The sequence below is a fragment of the Penicillium psychrofluorescens genome, assembly GCF_964197705.1.
Source record: "Penicillium psychrofluorescens genome assembly, chromosome: 4".
Classification (NCBI taxonomy): Eukaryota; Fungi; Ascomycota; class Eurotiomycetes; order Eurotiales; family Aspergillaceae; genus Penicillium; species Penicillium psychrofluorescens.
In genome coordinates, this window is record NC_133442.1 from 624,241 (window position 1) to 644,355 (window position 20,115).

The 20,115-nt window shown below is 54.0% G+C and overlaps 7 protein-coding genes across 7 annotated transcripts; 5 read left to right on the forward strand and 2 right to left on the reverse strand.

The window, feature by feature from the left end:
- Positions 1 to 2,442: 2,442 nt before the first annotated feature.
- PFLUO_LOCUS5958 (snoRNA-binding rRNA-processing protein imp4) lies at positions 2,443 to 3,380 on the forward strand (the record flags this gene model as incomplete). The annotated part of the gene is made up of 2 exons (XM_073783456.1): positions 2,443 to 2,448; positions 2,502 to 3,380. The coding sequence occupies 2 exons, from the start codon at positions 2,443 to 2,445 to the stop codon at positions 3,378 to 3,380; spliced, it is 885 nt and encodes a 294-aa protein (XP_073640009.1).
- A 276-nt stretch (positions 3,381 to 3,656) lies between these two features.
- Positions 3,657 to 4,906, reverse strand: PFLUO_LOCUS5959 (uncharacterized protein; the record flags this gene model as incomplete). The annotated part of the gene is made up of 5 exons (XM_073783457.1): positions 3,657 to 4,139; positions 4,206 to 4,309; positions 4,381 to 4,419; positions 4,482 to 4,676; positions 4,729 to 4,906. 5 exons carry the CDS (start codon positions 4,904 to 4,906, stop codon positions 3,657 to 3,659), a joined length of 999 nt encoding a protein of 332 aa, XP_073640010.1.
- A 295-nt stretch (positions 4,907 to 5,201) lies between these two features.
- PFLUO_LOCUS5960 (anthranilate synthase / indole-3-glycerol phosphate synthase) lies at positions 5,202 to 7,493 on the reverse strand (the record flags this gene model as incomplete). Its single annotated transcript, XM_073783458.1, has 1 exon — positions 5,202 to 7,493. The coding sequence occupies one exon, from the start codon at positions 7,491 to 7,493 to the stop codon at positions 5,202 to 5,204; it is 2,292 nt and encodes a 763-aa protein (XP_073640011.1).
- A 307-nt stretch (positions 7,494 to 7,800) lies between these two features.
- PFLUO_LOCUS5961 (uncharacterized protein) lies at positions 7,801 to 13,425 on the forward strand (the record flags this gene model as incomplete). The annotated part of the gene is made up of 4 exons (XM_073783459.1): positions 7,801 to 7,868; positions 7,924 to 8,857; positions 8,908 to 12,009; positions 12,067 to 13,425. 4 exons carry the CDS (start codon positions 7,801 to 7,803, stop codon positions 13,423 to 13,425), a joined length of 5,463 nt encoding a protein of 1,820 aa, XP_073640012.1.
- Positions 13,426 to 14,020: 595 nt separating this feature from the next.
- On the forward strand, positions 14,021 to 15,861 carry PFLUO_LOCUS5962 (uncharacterized protein; the record flags this gene model as incomplete). The annotated part of the gene is made up of 4 exons (XM_073783460.1): positions 14,021 to 15,065; positions 15,142 to 15,413; positions 15,464 to 15,567; positions 15,627 to 15,861. 4 exons carry the CDS (start codon positions 14,021 to 14,023, stop codon positions 15,859 to 15,861), a joined length of 1,656 nt encoding a protein of 551 aa, XP_073640013.1.
- A 1,095-nt stretch (positions 15,862 to 16,956) lies between these two features.
- On the forward strand, positions 16,957 to 17,316 carry PFLUO_LOCUS5963 (uncharacterized protein; the record flags this gene model as incomplete). Its single annotated transcript, XM_073783461.1, has 1 exon — positions 16,957 to 17,316. The coding sequence occupies one exon, from the start codon at positions 16,957 to 16,959 to the stop codon at positions 17,314 to 17,316; it is 360 nt and encodes a 119-aa protein (XP_073640014.1).
- A 1,688-nt stretch (positions 17,317 to 19,004) lies between these two features.
- PFLUO_LOCUS5964 (uncharacterized protein) lies at positions 19,005 to 19,802 on the forward strand (the record flags this gene model as incomplete). The annotated part of the gene is made up of 2 exons (XM_073783462.1): positions 19,005 to 19,165; positions 19,229 to 19,802. 2 exons carry the CDS (start codon positions 19,005 to 19,007, stop codon positions 19,800 to 19,802), a joined length of 735 nt encoding a protein of 244 aa, XP_073640015.1.
- Positions 19,803 to 20,115: the final 313 nt, after the last annotated feature.

The window sequence follows — 20,115 nt, forward strand, 5'->3', positions numbered from 1 at the left end:
TGCTTTCTTGTTCATGATGACAGGCCCCAGTTGCTGGTGATCACCAACCAGAACAACTTGCTTGCAGCCCAGAACCAACGGAATCATACACTCGGGCTCCGCAGACTGAGTCGACTCGTCAATCAAGACCGTCCGGAAATTGGACTTGGAGAGGCGAGGATCACCTGCACCAACGCAGGTGCAACAGATGACATCCGCATTGGTCAAGATCTCACGCTCAGCAGCCCGAGTGAGCTGCTTCAGGCGCTTTTCATCCTGGCTGGACAGTTCGCCCAACTCCGACTTCAGCTGATTGAGTTTCACCAACTCGATGTTGCTATCGTTCATGCGAACTTGCTCGTGCAGAGAAAGGAAACCGACCGGAGACTCCACATCCTCGCGAGACTTGGCAGTCACTCGCACAGTCTTGAGACCCGTCTTGTGGATGCGCTCGCAGAGCTGGTCAACTGCGACGTTGGACGGCGCGCACACGAGCACTTGACCCCCATTGAGTTTGGCAAGGTGATAGATGATCGTGGCAGAGGTGACAGTTTTGCCGGTCCCGGGAGGGCCCTGGATCAGACTCAACGGCCGTTGCAGTACACTCTTGACCGCGTTGATTTGACTGCCGTTGAGATCGGGAAGACCGGGAACGCTGAACTTTTTAGGAATCTGAGTCTTCATCGGGGCCGCTGCAACCTCATGTCCCAGGAGACGGTGGAAAATGTAGCCCGAAACACTCATCTCGTCCACCGCAAAGGTCTTCATGGCAAGTTGCATACGGTCAAAAGAGGTCGACTTCCAGACGTAGTCGGCAGTGAAGTTGTGCGTGCACTCTGTGGGGACCGACTTGTGGTCGCCCTTGGAACGCAATTCAATGGTGACCTCGTCGGACTGGTTGTTCGGGATTTTGATCACATAGCCCACTCCTTCCCACTTCGAACGCAGTTCACCAGTGTACTTGAGGCGCATTTCATCACCCACAGCCAGTTTAACGTCTCCAAGCTCCAGCTTCGGGAGCACAAAACCTGCGAGGTGCTTGTTGTTCAGGCCAAGGTCCCAGCGCACAATCAGCCCATCCTGGGACTGAGATTCTTTCAACTTCCGATCATAATCAGCCTCGATCTTGACGAGAGGACCGAAGATGTTTTGGTATTGGAAGGCGTCATCGTAGCGCAGGAGGACTGGCGCAGGCTCATCATCGACCGCAGTGGCTTTCTCGAGGTCTTCCAGAGTAGCTTGCGAGTTCTCTTTCCACATTTCCTCCAGCTTCGCGATCACCTGGGGGCTCAGATGACGGGCCCGAAGCTGTTCTTGGTCGGAAGGGGCTGCCACCAGCCAGTGAAGGAATGATCGATCCTCGATCAGCGGCTGCCAGCGGGAAGTGTCCCAGTTCATATCTTTGGACGATGTGATAGCTGCGCACGGTTGTCGGCATAGAAGGACGACCACGGTATCGGACTTGGCGGGAATAAAACCGAGCAGGAACACATTTTTAGTGCCACAGTTGTAGCATTCGAGGATCGTGTCGCCCAGCGAGGATGCTGGATGCAACTGCACCTCCTTGTGGCGAGCTCGAACAAGATGGTTCACAATATGCGAGGAGGATGTATTGCCACGGGCGCTGCAAAACCACTTGCTGCAGGACAGGCATTTGACGACGCTGCTAGGGTTGTGGATACCACAGTACCTATAAGACGGGGTGTTAGTGAACATGAAAAATGAATGACAGCTCAGGGGAGTAGGAGTAGACGTACGCGCAGGCGTGAGCTGGCAGCTCTTTCTCCTCATCCGCACTCCCCTCGCCATGCTGGTGCCCGTTGACTGGTGCACCGAGTGTACTCTCTAGGTCATCGTCTTCAAGGATATCCGATCCCTCGTCTTCGTCATCGTGTCGCCGCGGCCGCGGATGGCCCAGAGCGCTCGCATTGACATGATCCAGATCGGCCATGTTGGAGGCGTCATCAGCCAGCCCGGGACGGAAGTCCTCCATGATGCGGGCTTTCTGGAAATATGGGAGGTGCCAATCGCGAGATCTGAGCAATTTGCAAGAGCGAAGTGTGATCAGGACTGAACAGAAAGGACAGAATCAAATCGAGATAAAAGAGCGTGTAGGACAATCCGGCCGTCCTAAGAGTTGCGCAAGACCCGTTAAAGCCTGTGGTTGTGCGTGCCTGAGGGGTTTAAAGAACGGGGAGTCTAGGAACCGAGCAGAACCAGGTCAGTTGGGGGAGGCCGAGAGAGAGAGGGAGAAGGAGAAACTCTGGGAACATACCACCAGCACAGCACAGTCTCTCAGTTGAGGTTGACTGGGATGGCAAAAAGCCTCCGCATCCAATCTGGGTTATCGCCGCCCACTACGGTGAGCCACACACACCAATTACGCAGCCCGATAAAAAAAAAGTTGCAACTAACCTTGTTCGATTAACAAACCAACAACACTTAAGACACAAACACACCACAATGCTGGTATGTGCATACCATGATGATAATGACAAAACCAATCACTAACTTCTGAATAGCGCCGTCAAACCCGTGAGCGCCGTGATTATCTCTACCGGAGAGCCCTGCTACTCCGCGATGCCTCTATCGCCGAAAAACGAGCCCAGCTCAAGGCCGCTCTGGCCTCGGGCAAGCCCTTGGATCCCTCGATCGCAGATGACAAAGCTCTTCGCGAGGACTTTAAATACGATGAATCAAAAGACAGCAAGGACTCCGAGATGGTAGACGTCGACGACGAATACGCTCTGACATCCGGCCTCATCGACCCTCGCCCGCTGGTCACCACCTCCCGTTCTCCCTCTGCTCGTCTCGGCGCATTCGCCAAAGAAATCCGTCTTCTCCTCCCAACCTCCATCCGCCTCAACCGCGGAAACCTCGTTCTTCCGGACCTGGTCTCCAGCGCTAACTCCGCCGCGCTGACCGACATGCTCCTGCTGCATGAGCACCGTGGTACCCCGACCGCTCTCACCATCTCCCACATGCCCCATGGTCCCACGGCCAGCTTTTCATTGCATAACGTGGTTCTGCGCGCGGATATCCCCAATGCCGCGCGCGGGACCGTCTCGGAGAGCTATCCGCATTTGATTTTTGAAGGGTTCAAGACCAAACTCGGTGCTCGGGTGGTCCAGATCTTGAAACATCTGTTCCCACCGCGGGAACCTGGCAAGCTTGGCAATCGAGTGGTGAGCTTCGTGAACAAAGAAGACAGCATCGAGGTGCGGCATCACGTCTTTGTCAAGACGGGGTACCGGAACGTCGAGCTGGCGGAAGTCGGGCCGCGCATGACCATGCGTCTCTTTGAAATTCGGGGCGGCTCGTTGGAGAAGGGATCAAGTGGTGATGTGGAGTGGGCGCTCACCCAGTACACGAGGACCAGCCGAAAGAAGGAATATCTTTGATTGAATTCGCATCATGGTGTCGGTTGCGGTCTTTGCATGAAGGACATGATTCATGTCGATTGGCGTATTGGGATGTTACGGACTACTAGACGGTGTTTTATTCGATTTTCTTTCTGTACATTGCCCTTGTCTCTATACCCTGTGGAAGGAGGCCTGTATTCAATTATTCTCAGGATACAAAAGCCTCCGAGAGTGAAATTCAAATGCAAAAGCAAAAGCAACTTCAAAGATCTCCAGGATCTCTGATCCGACATCAGCCGCGTAACCTCTCTATCCTCACTCATCGTAAATGGTACTGTCCAAAGACATGCCGTTCTCATCACCGAACTCCATGTCCCCATCCCCATAGATCAATGCCTGCTCTTCGTCGCTGCTCTCTGACCGTAAATCCTCCATCGAGACAATCCCTTGGCCCTCCTGCGAAGCCGACCCATCACCACCTGGCTGAACATCTGCCTGAAGAGCTACCGGCTTCATAAGCCATTTGGTGAACACGGAGCCCTTCATCTCCAAGTGGTACCAGCCCTGATGCGAAGGCAAAACGTTGTCCTCGGAATCTGTTTTGGGCGGCGGCATGATGCCATTCTCTCTTTCTTCCCATTCTTTACCCACTTGAGTCTTGAAGAACATCTTGAATGTCGTCGTGGCGATGTCCAGTTTGCTTTTCGGAGGAGCCAGGGTCTCCACTCGCGAAGTACCGATGCGAGAGTACTTGACGTACGTCGAGTACGTGTGTGGCTTGGTGTCCGTCTCGAAGATCTGTTGGTTTGTTATTTGGTTTAGTACTTCGTGTCATTCACAGCTGAGGCAATCAGCGAGACGTACCTGTAGCAGATACTTCTCCGTGCGCGGCGGTGGTGGACCTTGTCGAAGGAGAGTTGCCTGCCAGGACTCGCCAGTGTCCGAATCCACATAGGGATGACTCTTGACTTTATAGCTGAGTTAGTAACTATGTGTCGAGCTCGGATGTAATCATAAAGAGAGAAACGCAGAGACATACTCTTGGATGTACCGTTCTTGTTGGCAGTGAATGGGTCGACTGTTGGGAGAAATATATATGAGTAAAGAACCCTTGCGGAGCAGAAGCGCACATCAACCCACCTTTGGGACGCTTGCTTTGATTTTGAAGCTGATCCGCCTTCCTTTTGCCCTTGTTCTGGATCTTTTCCGCTTTCAAGATATTCTCCAGCAGATACGGAGCCTCATTTCGGGGCCGCTTGGATTTGCTAAGTAGGGAGTCCTCCAGCCAGTCGAACGAGACGATCTTGACCCTCTTGAGATCTTTGGCTTCCAGAACTGTTGATTTCATGTCAGTGCAAGGAAGTTGAAAGAGAGAAAACGAACGTACCGGCTGGCGTGTCCTTGAGGAAAGTCTCCTTGGTCGTGATCAAGTGTGTCACCCCGGTGTGCATCTCTTTCGAGTATTGTCCGCCGTTGTTTCGGACCCACTGAGGGATCTTCTCGCCGTTCCCATCCTTGAATCGGCCTGTCGAGCAGGCATGAATACCTTCGAAGGTCTTCCCCATGTTGGCGTGGTGGTGGTTCGGAAAGAGTGTGGCTCGTAGAGAAGAGGTGGGTACGAAGGAAAATGTCAATGGGTAGAAGGAAGTGATTAGAGCGATGAGACGTGTGAGAGGCAGGTGAGAAGTGGCAGGCCCGGTGTGATCGTTCGTACGAAAGAGTAAGGCGGCTAGATCAGAAGTGATCAGACGAGTGGAAGCATTCAAAGCTCGAGTGAATTCTATACGAGCTCGAGAACGGGCATTAATGCATGGAACATGGGAAACATCATCTAGAATGATACAAGTTGAGGAAGGTAAATCACTGCCGGACACTCTTCGCTGCCTTGATAAACGCCCGGATCTTATCCAGATCCTGGGCACCGTCCGTCGATTCCACGCCCGAGCTGACATCCAATCCCACCACCTTATGCCCCGACTGACCCAGCTTCTTCACCGTATCCACCACATTCTCCGGATTCAACCCACCCGCCAAAACCACCCGCAGCCCTTCATCGCTATCGAGAACCTGCTGAACCCCGGATTTTTCCAGTAGCTGACCTGATCCGCCGGCCCCGGAGTCCAACAATGGAAGAGTGTGATATGCTCGGCGAGTAATTCCAATATCCCCTGGTGCAAACTTGCGGATGACAGGCACGGGAATCAAACTGGCCCACTCCAGAGGCTCTGAGCCGTGTAGTTGCACTACATCGAGACCCAGTTTCTGCTGCTGAGCAAGGACGTAAGAGAGTGGCTGATTCATGAACACGCCCACAAGGAGCGCGCGGGAAGGATGGCGCAAGATCTCCGTAGAATGATCAAACCATTCCGATGGGGTTGCTTTTGAAACTTGCTGGGACAGCTCACTCGCCCGGGTGTTGGGACGAGAAGTGGACTGGACCACCTGAGCAATTTGTAGTGCCACATCATCCGGAACACACCGTGACCGGCCTTGAACTTGAATAATGCCAATCAGATCAGCACCAGCCTGGATGGCTGCTTTGGCGGCTTCTGCAGACCGAGTGCCGCAGATCTTGACCAGAGGTATGGCAGCGCTTGCTGGTGTGGGCTTTTGCTTCGACCCTCCCAGGAGCTCCGCGACAAAGGCAGAGGTGTCTGATGCGCGCATCAATGCCTCCCCGACCAGAATAGCCTTGACCCCATCCTTCTTGTATGCCTCCACATCCTTAGGGCCCGAGATGCCGCTGAGAGCGCACACAATAGTGCTCTCGGGGACCTGATCCATCAGACGACTTGTAGTGCCCAGGTCGACCTCAAAGCTGGTCAAATCTCGGTTGTTGACGCCGATCACCTCGGATCCCAACTCGACAGCAATATTCATCTCCTCGGGAGTGTTGACCTCAACGAGAGGCTCCATTCCGAGACTCTGCGAGTAGCGGTACAATCTCGTGAGAAGCTCAACGCTGAGCATCTTGACGATCAGCAGAACGGTGTCGGCCCCAGCCAACCGCGCCTCCAAGATTTGATACTCGTCAAAAACGAACTCCTTCCGCAAAATCGCAGGCCGGTTAGTCAGTCCTTCCAAGCTTTGGCGAACGGCGCGCAGATCATCGATGGTGCCCTTGAACCATTCGGGCTCCGTGAGGACAGAGATGACGCTAGCACCGGCTTTGGCATACTCTCGAGCCTGGGCGGGAGCACACACATCGGCCGCGATGATACCCTTCGAAGGCGAGGCTCGCTTGATCTCGGCCATGAGGGAGAGAGGATAATCCGACTGTCTCAAGCGAGCAGGAAATGAGACTTGCGGCGGCGCGATGTTGAGGTCGTATGCGGCCTGCAGGGCTTCTGGCTTCAGAGCCGGGATTTTCTTCTGCTCGGCTACTGCAGCCTTGCGATGGGCGTAGATTTTCTCCAAGATCGACATCTTCTTGTCCACAGGTGCTGGGACCGGCGTCGCAGCGGTTGCCTTTCCTCGCTTGTTCTCTTCCCAAGTGCCGGCGGTCAGCTCGAGGAAGTTTCTGAACATCTTTCGCCCATATTCCGTCAGGATACTTTCCGGGTGGAACTGAACGCCCTCCACGGCCAATTCTTTGTGCCGGACACCCATGATCACGCTGTTACCGCTACCGTTCTCCAGCTCTGCCCACGAGGAGACTTCAATGCAGTCGGGAATTGTGGAATGGGTTCCGGCCAAGGAGTGGTACCGCGTCACCGAGAGGGCGGTCGGCAGGCCCTCGTAGACACCCTTGGAATCATGCTTCAGAACCGAGGTCTTGCCGTGCAGAATCTCGCCCGTCACATCAACCTTGCCCCCGAACGACTCAATGATACATTGTTGGCCCATACACACCCCAAAGATGGGGATCTTGCCCTTGAAATGTTGGATTGCGGCGTTGCTGATACCGGCGTCGGTGGCGGGGTGGCCGGGACCGGGACTGATGACCAGCTGGGTGGGCTTCTTTGCGACCAGATCCTCGACGGTGACCTGGTCATTGCGGTAGACGGTCACGGTGGCGCCCTCGAGTACGAGGTACTGGTAGACATTCCAGGTGAAGGAGTCGTAGTTGTCAATCAGGACGACATTGGAGGCACTGTCCCGCTTGGCGGCCCTGGTGGGCTGGTGGGGGGAGTGGTCGACGAGGTCCGCCATGATGAGAGGTGAATGGGTCGAGAAGGAGAGTAGGGAACCCTCGGATTGTTCTTCTTCTTCGCCTGACTGGGTGACTCAATGCAACGCTCTTTCTGTCTTGGTCTTTGGTTCCACTAAAATAAATCCCCCACTCACCGCCTGCCGTTCGTTCCTTCGTGTTGACGCGGTGAATGAATTTCTGTCGAGAGCTCCTTCCTTCTGCCCCCCATCGTCAGCTCAATCACTCCAGTACTCCTGCCCGTTTATTTCTCTCTTTGCAATCGCTTTCTTCTCTTTCCTGTCTATGATGCGCTGATCGTCTGGCCAAATGGCTCCCGTCCCGGAGGCCTATTTCCCGTCCCTGGACAAGTGCTTCGCCGGGGACGCCCAGCTCTTGTACGCGCCCAGTCTGCTGGTCTCTTGCAATGAAGGAGGTGCTAACACTGGACAGGTCCTGGCGAAGAGCCTTTCTCTACACGGTTGATCCCGAGGCGCATCCCGACGATGGCAGCAATCTCTACGCCTTTCTTTCACACCCCGAGAGCATCCACCTTCTTTCGCAGAGCCTCAATCCTTTCTCCCCTCCCTCCGCGAAATCCAAGGCCGAATTCGACTCCAAGACCGCCGCGATCCATGTCGAGACCAACAATCCAGGTGCTTTTAACCTGCAAGAGATCAAGGCGGACGCGCTCTGGCTGAGCCAGAAAGCTAATATCGATGAAATCACCGCTCTGCGGATCGCAGTCCTGGAATGGCAAGACCGGCCATCGACGCGCCTCACCACGAGCTTCTCCACCGAAGAGGCGACGAGTTTGCAAAGCGCCGCAGGGACCGACAACTTCAGGGTCTCGCTGGCTGGCCCGAATCTGGCCGAGATCTTGAAGCGAACAGTGCGCGGAGATGGCGATTCATCTTTTAATGCGGAAGAAAATCGGCGCCTGCGCCTGCGGAGCCTTTATCTCTTGGAAAGAAGCCATCTGGTGAAAACGTTCCGCAAACTACTGACCCAGTCCTTGCACGATGACATTTCAGATGAGCCAGCCAGCGGCGGAGATGACCGCAGAATTGCCTTGTGCAAATTGGGCTCTACCATTTTCAACGACAAATCCACCGGCGACGGATTGGACCAATTCCTCCACGAATGCATCAACTCCGTACGCTCTCGGCTCTCGGATTTGGAAGGAGATGGTGGTTGGCTCGGGGCAGCTGAGAGTAGCGAGGAGACGGAGGATATATGGAGGACGACCCTGGTGGAGGAGATTGTCCACATCCTTCAAATGATCTTTCACAAGCTTCAGGCTTCGATCGAGATTACAAGCGCGGATCTTGTTCTATCGTGGCTTCGCCTCATGGCTGATTATAGCTTTTTGGAGCCACTGCAGGTGGTAAGTTCAACAGTGTATGAAATCTACTCAGGCTAACTAACATCTTGTAGCCGTGCCAACAACCGTTGGAAGTGCTGCTGCCACTTCAGGCTTTTGCGTCGCTCACAACCTTGAGTTTCCTCAAGCTCCCTCTTACCATTCCTGCGATTATCAACAGGACGCAATCGCCGCAGGCATCCTCAGCCAAGACACCTTACTTTCTTTGCAAAGAGAAAATCTCTCAAATAAACGAGATCCTGCTGTTTGCTTGCGAGGATTCCAGCACTGCAAGCCCTGCGGCCTTTGCATGGGGCTTGATCCTACACACGATGAGAGAACTGGCACTCAATGACAAAGACACTCGAGAAATGGAGCAGTTCCGGAGCGCCGTGGACTCTTTTCAGTCCAAGACACAAAATTCGGGTCTCTCGAGAGGATCGGAGCAATCGCTCTACGAAGATCTGCTTGACTGCGCCCGGACACCGAATCACACTGTTGATGACGCCATTCCAATCTTGACATCTGATGCGGTGAAAGAGTCGGCATTCAATGCCATCGGCACACTGGCGACAAAGGCTGGCTCTATGTCTGCGATTGATGACTGTCTGTCCGATCGATGGGTCCGTTTAGCCCTTCTCGATCTTATTCGCGTGGGAATCGTGTATTTGGACTATTCACCGGAGATCGTCGAGTCTGTACTGGCGATCCTGACGGGCACTCCTGAACAATTGTTATGGAACCTACCCTGTGATCTAGGACCTGCCAGTGACCCCAGAGTTGTCTTTCTCAAGGATGATCTTCTGATGGACAGCATTTTCCGCGTTGCTCGATCTCGATTCCCATACGAGACTCTTCCCTTTTTGAAACTCTGCCGAGCGCTCATCAGCGAGCACTCGCTCAACAGGGACGGACTGCCCGACGTCCTTGAGGAACTGGAGAACATGGACACTTTCACGCAGATCGTCACGCCAAACTTCTCAAGCTACAAGACGATCCGCGAAGACGAGAATGCCAACCTCGTATCCCTGATGCAGCCTCTTCCGATGTTTGAGTCTGCCCCTCGAAACCGTCTTCTCGAACATGGAACGAGTAACGCCCTGATTGTGAGCGGCTCGTCCGAGATTCCGACGGCTACAGTTGGCCAGGTGATCTCTGAGTCGAAACCAGCGGTCATCATGTGGCAACACCAGTATTCGTGCTTGAGCTTTCTAGGCAGCTGGCTAGAAGGATGGAGTGAGAGTGGTGGGGGCTCATCTGAGTGGATTGATGAATCTGGCACCGAGATTATTGGGCTTTTGGCGGAGTTGGTGGCCAATGCCAACGACCAGACGACACCAGACTCCCCTGGATCAAGCGCCAAAAGGATCCTCGAAATGGCCAGTGACGGGCTTTCCCAACAGGGCGACATCATCTCCGTGGTCTTTGACATTTTTGAACGCAATCTCCAGAATATCGGAGCCCGGGGAGAACTAGGCAAGGCTCTTGATCCGCTCATGGCGTGCCTCCGGTTTATCAAGGAAGTGTTGAAGATCCTGCCCAGTCGAGTGTGGCCTTTCTTTGGCCGCAGCAGTTTCGTTGGATCCGACGGCAAAGGTGGTGTGATGACCGCCATCATCTCTGCGATCGAAATACCCGCAGGCGAGTATCCGTTCCTCTTGAGCTGCGTCGGTCTATTCCAGGCTATTGTCGATGATGCGGCTTCTCGTGCAATACTGCGAAGAAGCCCCAACAGTGTTGCCGGCAAGTCAACCATTGCCTCGGATTGGAGCGCCGGCATCCCTTCGCACGTCATGAGAACCATTCTATTGAACTTCATTCGGACAATGGTTGAGATCTTCAACAGCAATGGGAATTGGAGGTTCAATCTTTGCGAGCAGCGATTCAAGATCAACTCGACGCTCGCCACGACTTTTGAACGGATCCTGTACTATGCCTATGGGACCAATGATTCTACGAAGCTGGATTCGAAGGTGACTGGCGTATTCTCTGCCTCTGCTGAGTACATTTTGGACATGCTGCGACCTAGGTCGACCGCCGATCTTCCTTTCAACCCAATTCTTCGACTGGTCTCGGATGGCCTCCAAACACCACCTACCCTCCACCTCCGATATCTCACCCTGGTTGAAGACCAGGTCAAGTCAACTTTACAGCTATGCATCAAACTTATACAGGCCGCACAGCTCGCAGAGCAGCCCGGCTCGCTCCTAGAAGAACAGCTTTTCAAAGCAGCGCCCGTTCTCACCAAACTTTATGCCCTGCATGATGCCTACAGACTCCCGGTGGTGTCATTGCTCGAGATTTTGATCACCAGTGCGGCGTCTAATTCGGATAATGAGCCCCCATCTCTTGTGGGCCACCTCGGTGCCGAATCCTCATGTCTGTTCCTCGATGTGCTCGCCCAACTCGACAAGCCACTTAGCGACCAGGCTCTTCTGCTTTCAGTTTGGCAATTACTGTCTACGTTTGTCAGCAAGCGCCAGCAGTGGTTGGCTGTGTTTATTCTCACGGGAGCATCTCCCCGCCAGTCTCTGAAAAAATCGGACACACCGGGCACTCCGAGTATGCGCAGCGCTCCTTTCCTGCGGATGGCGTTGGATAAGCTCTCAAACATTGACCAACTCGAGCCACAAACAGCGCTGGCTCTATTGGAGTTTGTCTCTCGCGCCCAAGAAAACTGGCCCTGGGCTACTCCGCAGTTGAAAAACCACCCCCATTTCTTCACTGGCATCGTAGGCCACGTCTCGAAACTGAACATCTCCTCCTTGCCCGTTATGGACCAAATCTTCGCCACACGGATTGCTGCCGTTGTTGCTGACCTCTGCGCCGTGTACCTCCACGCTGCCAAGGAAGCCAATGATCGCAGCTTTGTCAAGACTTTGATCCCGCTGGTGTCTTGGTACGCGAAGGACGCCGTCGAAGTTTCTGCATACAACGCCTCATTGCACGCCAACCTGAAGAAGAATTTCGAGATGCGATACTCCGGGTGCAAGATTTTCGACTTCAAGAGAACGCCACTGGGAACTCGAGCTCTCGGACGAGATTACTATTACGACATTGATCTGGGAGAGAAGATGCTGTCCTACGACTTTGCTTGGGCTGGAAGCCGGAATCGAGGCTTTTCCGAGGAGTTTGAGCGGGCTAACGTCAATCTCTCTCTCGTTGAGGCACAGGTGGTAAGTTTTTTTTCTTCTCGGTCTGTATGTTCCGTACATATCTAACACCCCGAGCAGAGCCTTCTGAATAGCTGGAAGTTCTTCGCCATTGAGCATTGTGCGGACTTCATGCCGGATCGCGAAATTCAGAAGTCGATGGCGGTGGTCGCGCGAGATTGTCTCGAGGCTAATACACGAAGCGTGCCACCGCAAGCAATCTTCGAGAGGATCCAACAGGTGCGGGTTGACTTCGCCCAGGCTTTGCTCCAACGCTTGGTTGAGGTGGAAGCCCGAGGCGCGGAGGTGTTCAGGTTGCTTGAAGCTGTGTGGAAAGCACTGCGCAGCCGGCACCCAACATTTGAAGATGCCTTGGTTAATGATGACACCGAGTTCCACCGATCTCTCTTGAACGTACTGTTCCTCGCCCTCCAGTTCCACCTTGATGGGCCCGGTCGTTCGGCACCGGAGACCCTTAGCAAGAAGGCCGAGATTTCATCCGATCTGACTTTGATCATTGAAGTCGTCAAGGTTGCCGTGGCACAAGGCTTCAGGACCCTGACCACGTATTTGCATGAACAACCGGAGAAATGCTTGCCGAAAGACTTTGCCATCATCACCGCCATCCTGCAAACCTGCTTGCAGGTGAAGAATGCCGACCGGCTTTACGAGCACATCGTATTCCACATCGAGGACAACGACACCGCGCGACACGCTACGACATTATTCTCATGGGCCGACCAACTGGCAGTGGCGGGAGATCCCATCTACGGAGAACTCAGCGTTTCGGTTCTTGTCAAACTATCCACTCTCCCCATGCTCGCCGAGCACCTTGCCGTCGAAGCGGTGTTGATGAAACTGTCCACTTGTCGCCTCGCAAACGGCCTCCGCCAGCCCAAGGGATTCGGCCCCTTTGACCCCGTGCCACGACTCTACGCTATCTGGACTGGAGGGTTCCTGCCCCTGTGCCTCAACCTGTTGTACAATGTCATTCGCACCGCGCCAGAAGTGGCTGCCTTCCTCAACCAGTTCGAAGGCCAATTGACCCGTTCGGCTGAGGCGTTTTCCACGGGACACGGCTCCGCCTCCAAAGCCTCCGCAACGCGGTGGATTTGTTTGAGCATGGCCTCTGAGGCATACTCTCTGGCCCTCATTTCGTTCATTCTCGATCGGTTCCGCGAAGCCGGAGCCAGTGCAGGGGTGGACGCACAGTCGATCCAGGATCTCAAGTGGGACAAAGCGCACGTCAAGGACGATATTGACGAGCTGCTGGGACGTCGGCCAGCCTTGCGCGCGCGCATCGCCGCTACGAGTGATAAGGAGGTGGAATGGTCGCGACAGAAGCCCCTTGATGCCAATTCGGGGGCCGAGAACCGGCTGGAAGAGAAGATCGTGAGTGAGTTGAAGGCCACGATGGCTTGTTTGGGAGGCGAGGAATAGGTAGTATAGAGCAAGCTGGGATCCGGAACAATTCAATAATGATTGTCTAGTGGGGTACTATGGCAATGCTAAAGTCCGAAACCCCTCCCAAGGACCTTTCTTTACCGCCTCCTTGTCAGGGACATGCCGCCCATCCATAGTAGTTTGGGAGTGGTTTAGACGCCAACAGTTGCAAGAGAACTCGGTTGAGAGTGAAGTGGTTTTGGAATTGGCGTAATCCCTCGGCATCCCAATCCACCCAGACTGCCTCGGTGCCCCACCGCGATGCGGGGAAATCTTTAGTTGTACAAGTTGTACACCGGAGTTGTGCCAGAGTGGAATTCCCACCAGTAATTGACTAGGATGCATCAGCCGCATCCCGATCAGCTGAACTCTCCTTATGAAAACTAGGCGTCCAGCGCAATTCCCTATAAATTCAGGCATAATAGCTGGACTGAATACCATCGTTTTTCATCATTGTCAATTCTGACTACCTGGTAGACTTACTAGTGAATACCCTTATCTCGCATTTCCACATTAAATCCAGGAGTCCTTGCCATTTTACTCTTCCATCCTGCCCAATCTTCATCCCCTCACTATCTGCTTCCCTATCAACATGCCTTACAAGTCCCGCTGGCGGATCGACGTGCCGAACGCGCACCTTGCGACGGTGCTACTAGAGTCTCCGACGGCTGAGCTCTCCCAGACCCACCGATGCTTCCTGGAAGCCGCCCGTCCGGACACGCATTACTTCACCACTCATTCCTTCAGGCTATGGAGCCAGAGATTCGCCTTGGGACTGCAAAAGTCCGGCCTACGCCGGGGCGACCGCGTTCTGTTGTTCTCCGGCAACAATTTGTTCTATCCAGTCGTGTTTATGGGGGTCATTTTGGCTGGCGGCATCTTCACAGGCGCCAACCCGACCTACGTCGCCCGCGAGTTGGCCTACCAGCTCCAGGACAGCGAGCCAACCTACCTGATCTGCGCACGAGCTAGTCTAGACGCCGGCCTCGAGGCCGCACAGTTGGCAGGCATAGGCCGGGACCGGGTGTTCGTGTTTGACGACGCCCTCTACGATGGTCGCGGCGTCGGCGAGAAGGGATGTCAATACTGGGGCGAGCTGGTAGCCTCGCCAGAGGAAGGACAGGGTTTTGCATGGGAGGAGCTGTCCACGCCGGAACTAGCGGATACCATCCTCGCGCTCAATTACTCCAGCGGCACGACCGGGAGGCCGAAAGGTGTGGAGATCACGCATAAGAACTACGTCGCGAACCTGCTACAGTTCACACACTTGGCCAGCCTCAACCCCGACCACGAGGCGAAACTAGCCCGCGCCCGCTGGCTCTGCCCCTTAGGCATGTATCACGCTATGGCTCAGAATATATGCGTCGCAGCATCGTTACTCCGGAACACCCCGGTTTATATCATGCCAAAGTTCGACTTTATTCAAATGCTAGAATATACGCAGAAGTTTCGCATCTCAGATCTCATCCTCGTGCCCCCGGTGATCGTTGCTCTAGCCAAGCACCCTGCCGTGAAGGATTATGATTTGAGCAGTGTTGAGGATGTGAGTAGTGGCGCCGCGCCATTGGGGAGGGAGGTTTGTGAGGAGGTGGAAGCTCTGTGGCCGCCGGGCAAGATTAATATCAAGCAGGGTTGGGGTATGACTGAGTAAGTCTTCTAAATTGGATTACGGCTGCTAGGCTAATAATGGCAGAACAACCTGTTCTATCTTAGGATGGGATCCCACCGAGAAGAGTTTCTCGGCTTCTGTCGGGGAGCTAAACGCCAACTGTGAAGCTAAGATTATGGCCGAGGACGGTGTGACGGAGATTGTGGACAGAAATAAACGTGGCGAGCTATGGGTGCGTGGCCAGAATATCATGAAAGGATATTGGCGTAATCCCGAGGCAACCAAATCTACCAAGACAGAGGATGGGTGGCTCAAGACGGGCGATATTGCCTTTGTCGATGACCAGGACAAGTTCTTTGTTGTCGATCGGATGAAGGTGACCATTCTCCTTCTCTTTCAAATCCACAAAAAACTAATCAAACCCAGGAGCTTATCAAAGTGAAGGGGAACCAGGTTGCCCCCGCGGAGCTAGAGGCATTATTGCTGGAACAGCCCGCAGTGGCGGATGCAGCAGTGATCGGAATTGCCATGTAAGAAGAAGAATACTTGCCCTGTCACCGTTTGCTGCAAGGCTAACTGTGGAGTATAGCAACAACGACGAGGCGCCCCGGGCCTACATTGTGCTCAAGCCGGGCCAGACCGCCACCGCGGAGGACATCGTGCAGTTCATGGAAGGCAAGGTGTCAGCCTTTAAGCGTATCACTGGTGGGGTACGCTTTATTGAGGCCATTCCAAAAAACCCATCAGGCAAGATACTGCGTAAGACGCTGCGTGAACAGGCGAAAGAGGAGCTGAAGAAGGAGAACCCGGCAGCCAAACTGTAAAGTAGACTTGGGCATGCTACATTTTTGCCTGATTGCCTATTGCCTTGAAGTTGCATACCTATAAATGCTTTGACGATCCCTCGCGGGGATCCGTCCCACCGGTAGACCGAATCATTGCATTAGCCGAGAGGATTTGACTTAGCGCGAGCTTCGGCCCACCGCCAGCTGGAAGGCAGCCGACCAGATCGGAGATGCAGGGCTGTAAGAGGCTGATGCACATTTGTCATGGAGGATCGACTGCACAGCGTGTGCGTTTTCCATCCCCACGGCGCCGGGAAGAGGCCATCCCAGTCGCTTGAACAGGGTTTCCGCGGCCTCACACGCCCAGGGTGGTGCCCGGCTGGAGATTTTCTAGACCGCAGATCCTGACGCCCCTCCCTGTATTTGATTTCTTTTTTCTTTTTTTCCTTTTTATTCTCGGTGGCGTGCAGCGGCCGCAGCTGAAGATCGCAGGCAATCCAAACTAGACCCGGCTCGTGGCTGACTGGAAGGAAAGGCTGTTTCCCGCTTTGTTGCAATGCGCAGGCAGCCACGGGCAATGTTCAGTCGGTGGGTACGCATGGACTATGTGTCCTACTATATGTTCTCGAGCGAGTGCGCAAATAACGCCCGGTGGAGTATGATTCTCGGATCGCCCATTGATTCTTTAGTTTACTTTTGCCCTACCGAACCATCGTGTCACCCCGCCATGTATGTTGCGAACCATACCGCCGTCAATGGACTGGTAGCATGATCGGTCTGCCTGGATCTCTTTATAGTCCCATCCCCCATCCACTTGTGTAGTCCTCCTCGATATTTCTTCCTGCTTGGAAAACACTCAGTCTCTCAAGCCCTTCTGACCAGCTGGCTGTGAACCGTCCACACCCCCCTCCGACTGAGAACCGAGTCACCCACGAAAGGACCGGAGCAGGCAAATCTTCAAGGCTAAGCTGACTTGATCGGGAACGCCATGAACCCGTAATACGCCACGCAATCTCACTCCCGTCCGCTGCTATAGTAATCCTGTAGCTTCTCTTCCAGGCGCTATTCCGACTCAGCCACCCGGCGAACCAGTCCAGCAGTCATCTATTCAACCTTGTGGATCCAGGCATCAACATGGATAAACCTAGACGGTTCAAGACCACGCCTCCGCCAACCTCTGCACTGAATGTGCTGCGGCCACTGTCGGAGAATAGCTCGTTCCCAAGCAGTGGAGCTATTGCGGCGAAGGTTCACGAGCAGAAGCAGAAGCAGGTCGCAGGCAGCAAATCGACAGAGGGCTCCACAAGCACAGCGAGTGATCCTCGTCAAAAAAAGTCTGATGCTCCGGCCCCCAAGACCCGAGCTGACATCGGGTTCTTGATGCCGACGACGACGACCTCGGTGCAGAAAAGAACCGAGACGGTTGCGCAGATGTACGACATCGACGAGAAGGGAGGACGCACTTGGCAGAGGCTTATTGTCGAGTATAGTTGAGTTCTTTCTGCTGGGCCGGGTGAGTTGCTTTGAGGTTTAGCTTTAGCTTCTGCCTTTCTTGGGGGTTAGTTCAGCTTGGTGAGGTTTTCATGATATCCACGCAGCAAAGCAAGCATTATCTACAAGGAGTCCCTTGATCAGCGGGTAATCTGGGTGGCCGGTTGTCTTTCTTTTTCTTGTTCTTCTTTTCTTTGGCAAGTCTTCTTACATTCCTTTTGATGCTTTCTTTTTTCTTTTTTTTTTTCGAGGTTGTGTATATGCAATGCAAGTATAGAGATGCTGTGCGAAATTGCTTCCTTATTTTATCATGCCACTATCGCAATATATTCACGAGTTGTGCAAGATGGCGCGCTTTCATGTAGCTGAAGATAAAAATCTTAATTCGGGGGACAATATCGTATATTCTCGGAGTAGCCTTACTCGAACCCTGTCCAAACCCGCTGCATCCATTTATTTAGTTCATTACCCTGGGCTAGGGACAACTAGTGGGCGTACTCGTATGCCTAGCTTATTCGTATTACGCTAGAAGGCATGTAAAAGATTGCCGGGTTGGAAAGTTTCTCTACCTCCGTTCTTTTTTCCCTAGATGCAAGTCGGATATAGTTCCTATAGTAGGGCTTATTCCCCGGTAGGCAATGCCGTTCTTCATTACTAATATTGAGTACTAAGTGACTCAGTCTATTGGTATATTTGAGGACGATGTTATAGGCCAAGGCTTGTATGAGCAAATCCTCCCTCAGCACCTTCCGTTTCAAGGTTGAGCACTCGGTGGAACTTTGGCATCAGGAATGCTTCCGGACCATCACGCCCCGCAATAAATCAAGGATGTTGGCCTCACATGGTCGTACACCTGTCTCGCCTTCAAGGACCAATGTGTATGACAAATGCACAGTCCGTGTCTCCCTCCGTAAGAAATGGAGAACCCGCGCGGCCAACTGCGCCATTCCGCCACTCCGCCACTCCCGCCACTCATCACGTGAGCACGGTGGAAATGGTGCCGTCGGGTATGGGCTCTGACTGGTCCGACTAAGCTGTCAGTCAGGGCCTGTCACGGGATGACCGGCTCTTCTGACGATTATTAATGGCTGCCTGATCGGAGTTTGGCACAAAGACAACCCCGACGGCGAGTATGAGTCACTGCGCCTCTCTGCGTTGACTCCCATATAACGACTACCTAATCACCATTAGGCACTCGGCAGGGCCGAGAAGTCCATAGTATAAAACAAGTCTAGTTCCTGGTAGAGATTTTCAACGGCGTCTCCGGCAGAACAACCAGAATCTCGACTGCGCCACTCGGTCACGTGCCTCGCCCGCAACCGTATAAAAGCAAATTTCTGCCTGACTTGCCTGACTTTGTCCTAAAAATTCTGGCATCCCCATCTACTCGATCTACTCCCTCCACCCACTTCATCCACCACCACAAAACCTGAGTTTGTGAGGTATTACCTGGCCAGACTCTCTCTGCTCTCCATTTGTTATTATCCTCCACCGTCGGTGTCTGTGTTGTTTGTGAATCTCGACGCGTCGTCGCGGTATCAATCATTCCATCACAGTTAGTTGGTGGGGTCGGCCATCGCGATATGGGAGACGGCTCTGACTATCCTAGTCCACGAAGTGAGGGTCCCAACGGAGCAACTGCTGCCTCTGTCCTAGCTGCCTTGCCAGACTCCCTTTCCCCCATCGCCAGAATGAACGACCAAGCTCCCCTGAGCTATATGGAGGGGACGCGCCCGCGCCTCTCCGTCCGGCGAGCCAGAGATCCACCCAAGAACCCCGAGGGCCAGATCTACTGCGACCATATCGACTGCCAAACCTCGCCTCCGACCTTCCGTCGCCCATGTGAATGGAAGTAAGTGTTGATCCCTCTCCAGTCGCGTCGCAGATGACCCACCATACTAACCGTTCATAACAGTAAACACATGGACAAACACGATCGCCCCTACAAATGCTTCGAGCCCGGCTGCGATAAGATCCAAGGCTTCACGTACTCTGGCGGCCTCCTGCGCCACCAGCGCGAGGTGCACAAGAAGAACACCGATGCCAAGAAGCCGCTGATGTGCCCGTACGCCGACTGCAACCGCAGCGCTGGCAATGGATTTACGCGTCAAGAGAACCTGCGTGAGCACCTCCGTCGCCGCCACATGCACCCAGACGACGGCTCCCTTGTCGTCGACATGCCGTGGGAGCGTGGCAATGACCTCGAGGGCGTGCGCGCCGCGTCCCTGCCGACCACTGCCGGCATCAAGCGGAAGCACACCCCCGACGGACACACCGAGCTTCCCGAGACAGATGAGAACGGTGTCGATTTGCACAGCGAGCTGAAGCGGTTGCGCCGTGAAGTCCAGGAGAAGGATCGTCGCCTGGAGGAGCTGGAGCGCATCGTCTCCGGTCTCCAACAGGCCATGCCTCAGCCCGAGCACGAGCCGCAGCCGGTGTCGCAACCACTGGCCGCCTCCGTTGCGCAGGCCGCTGCCCCTCATGTTTAGGTTCTACAGCTATGTGACAATTTGCATCCCGCGGGCGTTTTCTTTTCCCAGCGAAATTCTGGCTTGGAACGATCGGTCTCTCCAATCTCCAATCTGACAGCAATGACCAAGGCCGGGGACTCGGTCTGACGTCAAGGCGTTTTCTCTCACTTTTTTAATGTGAACAATATTAATGGGTCCGGGCGGTGTTCTGTTTGTTCTCTCCCTCCCTCCCCTCTCTCTCTCTCTCTCTCTCTCTCAGGGGTCCTCATACTTGTTCTCGCGCCTCATATACCCCGGTGTTCTTCTTGCGCGTGGCGCCCCTTTTCTTCTC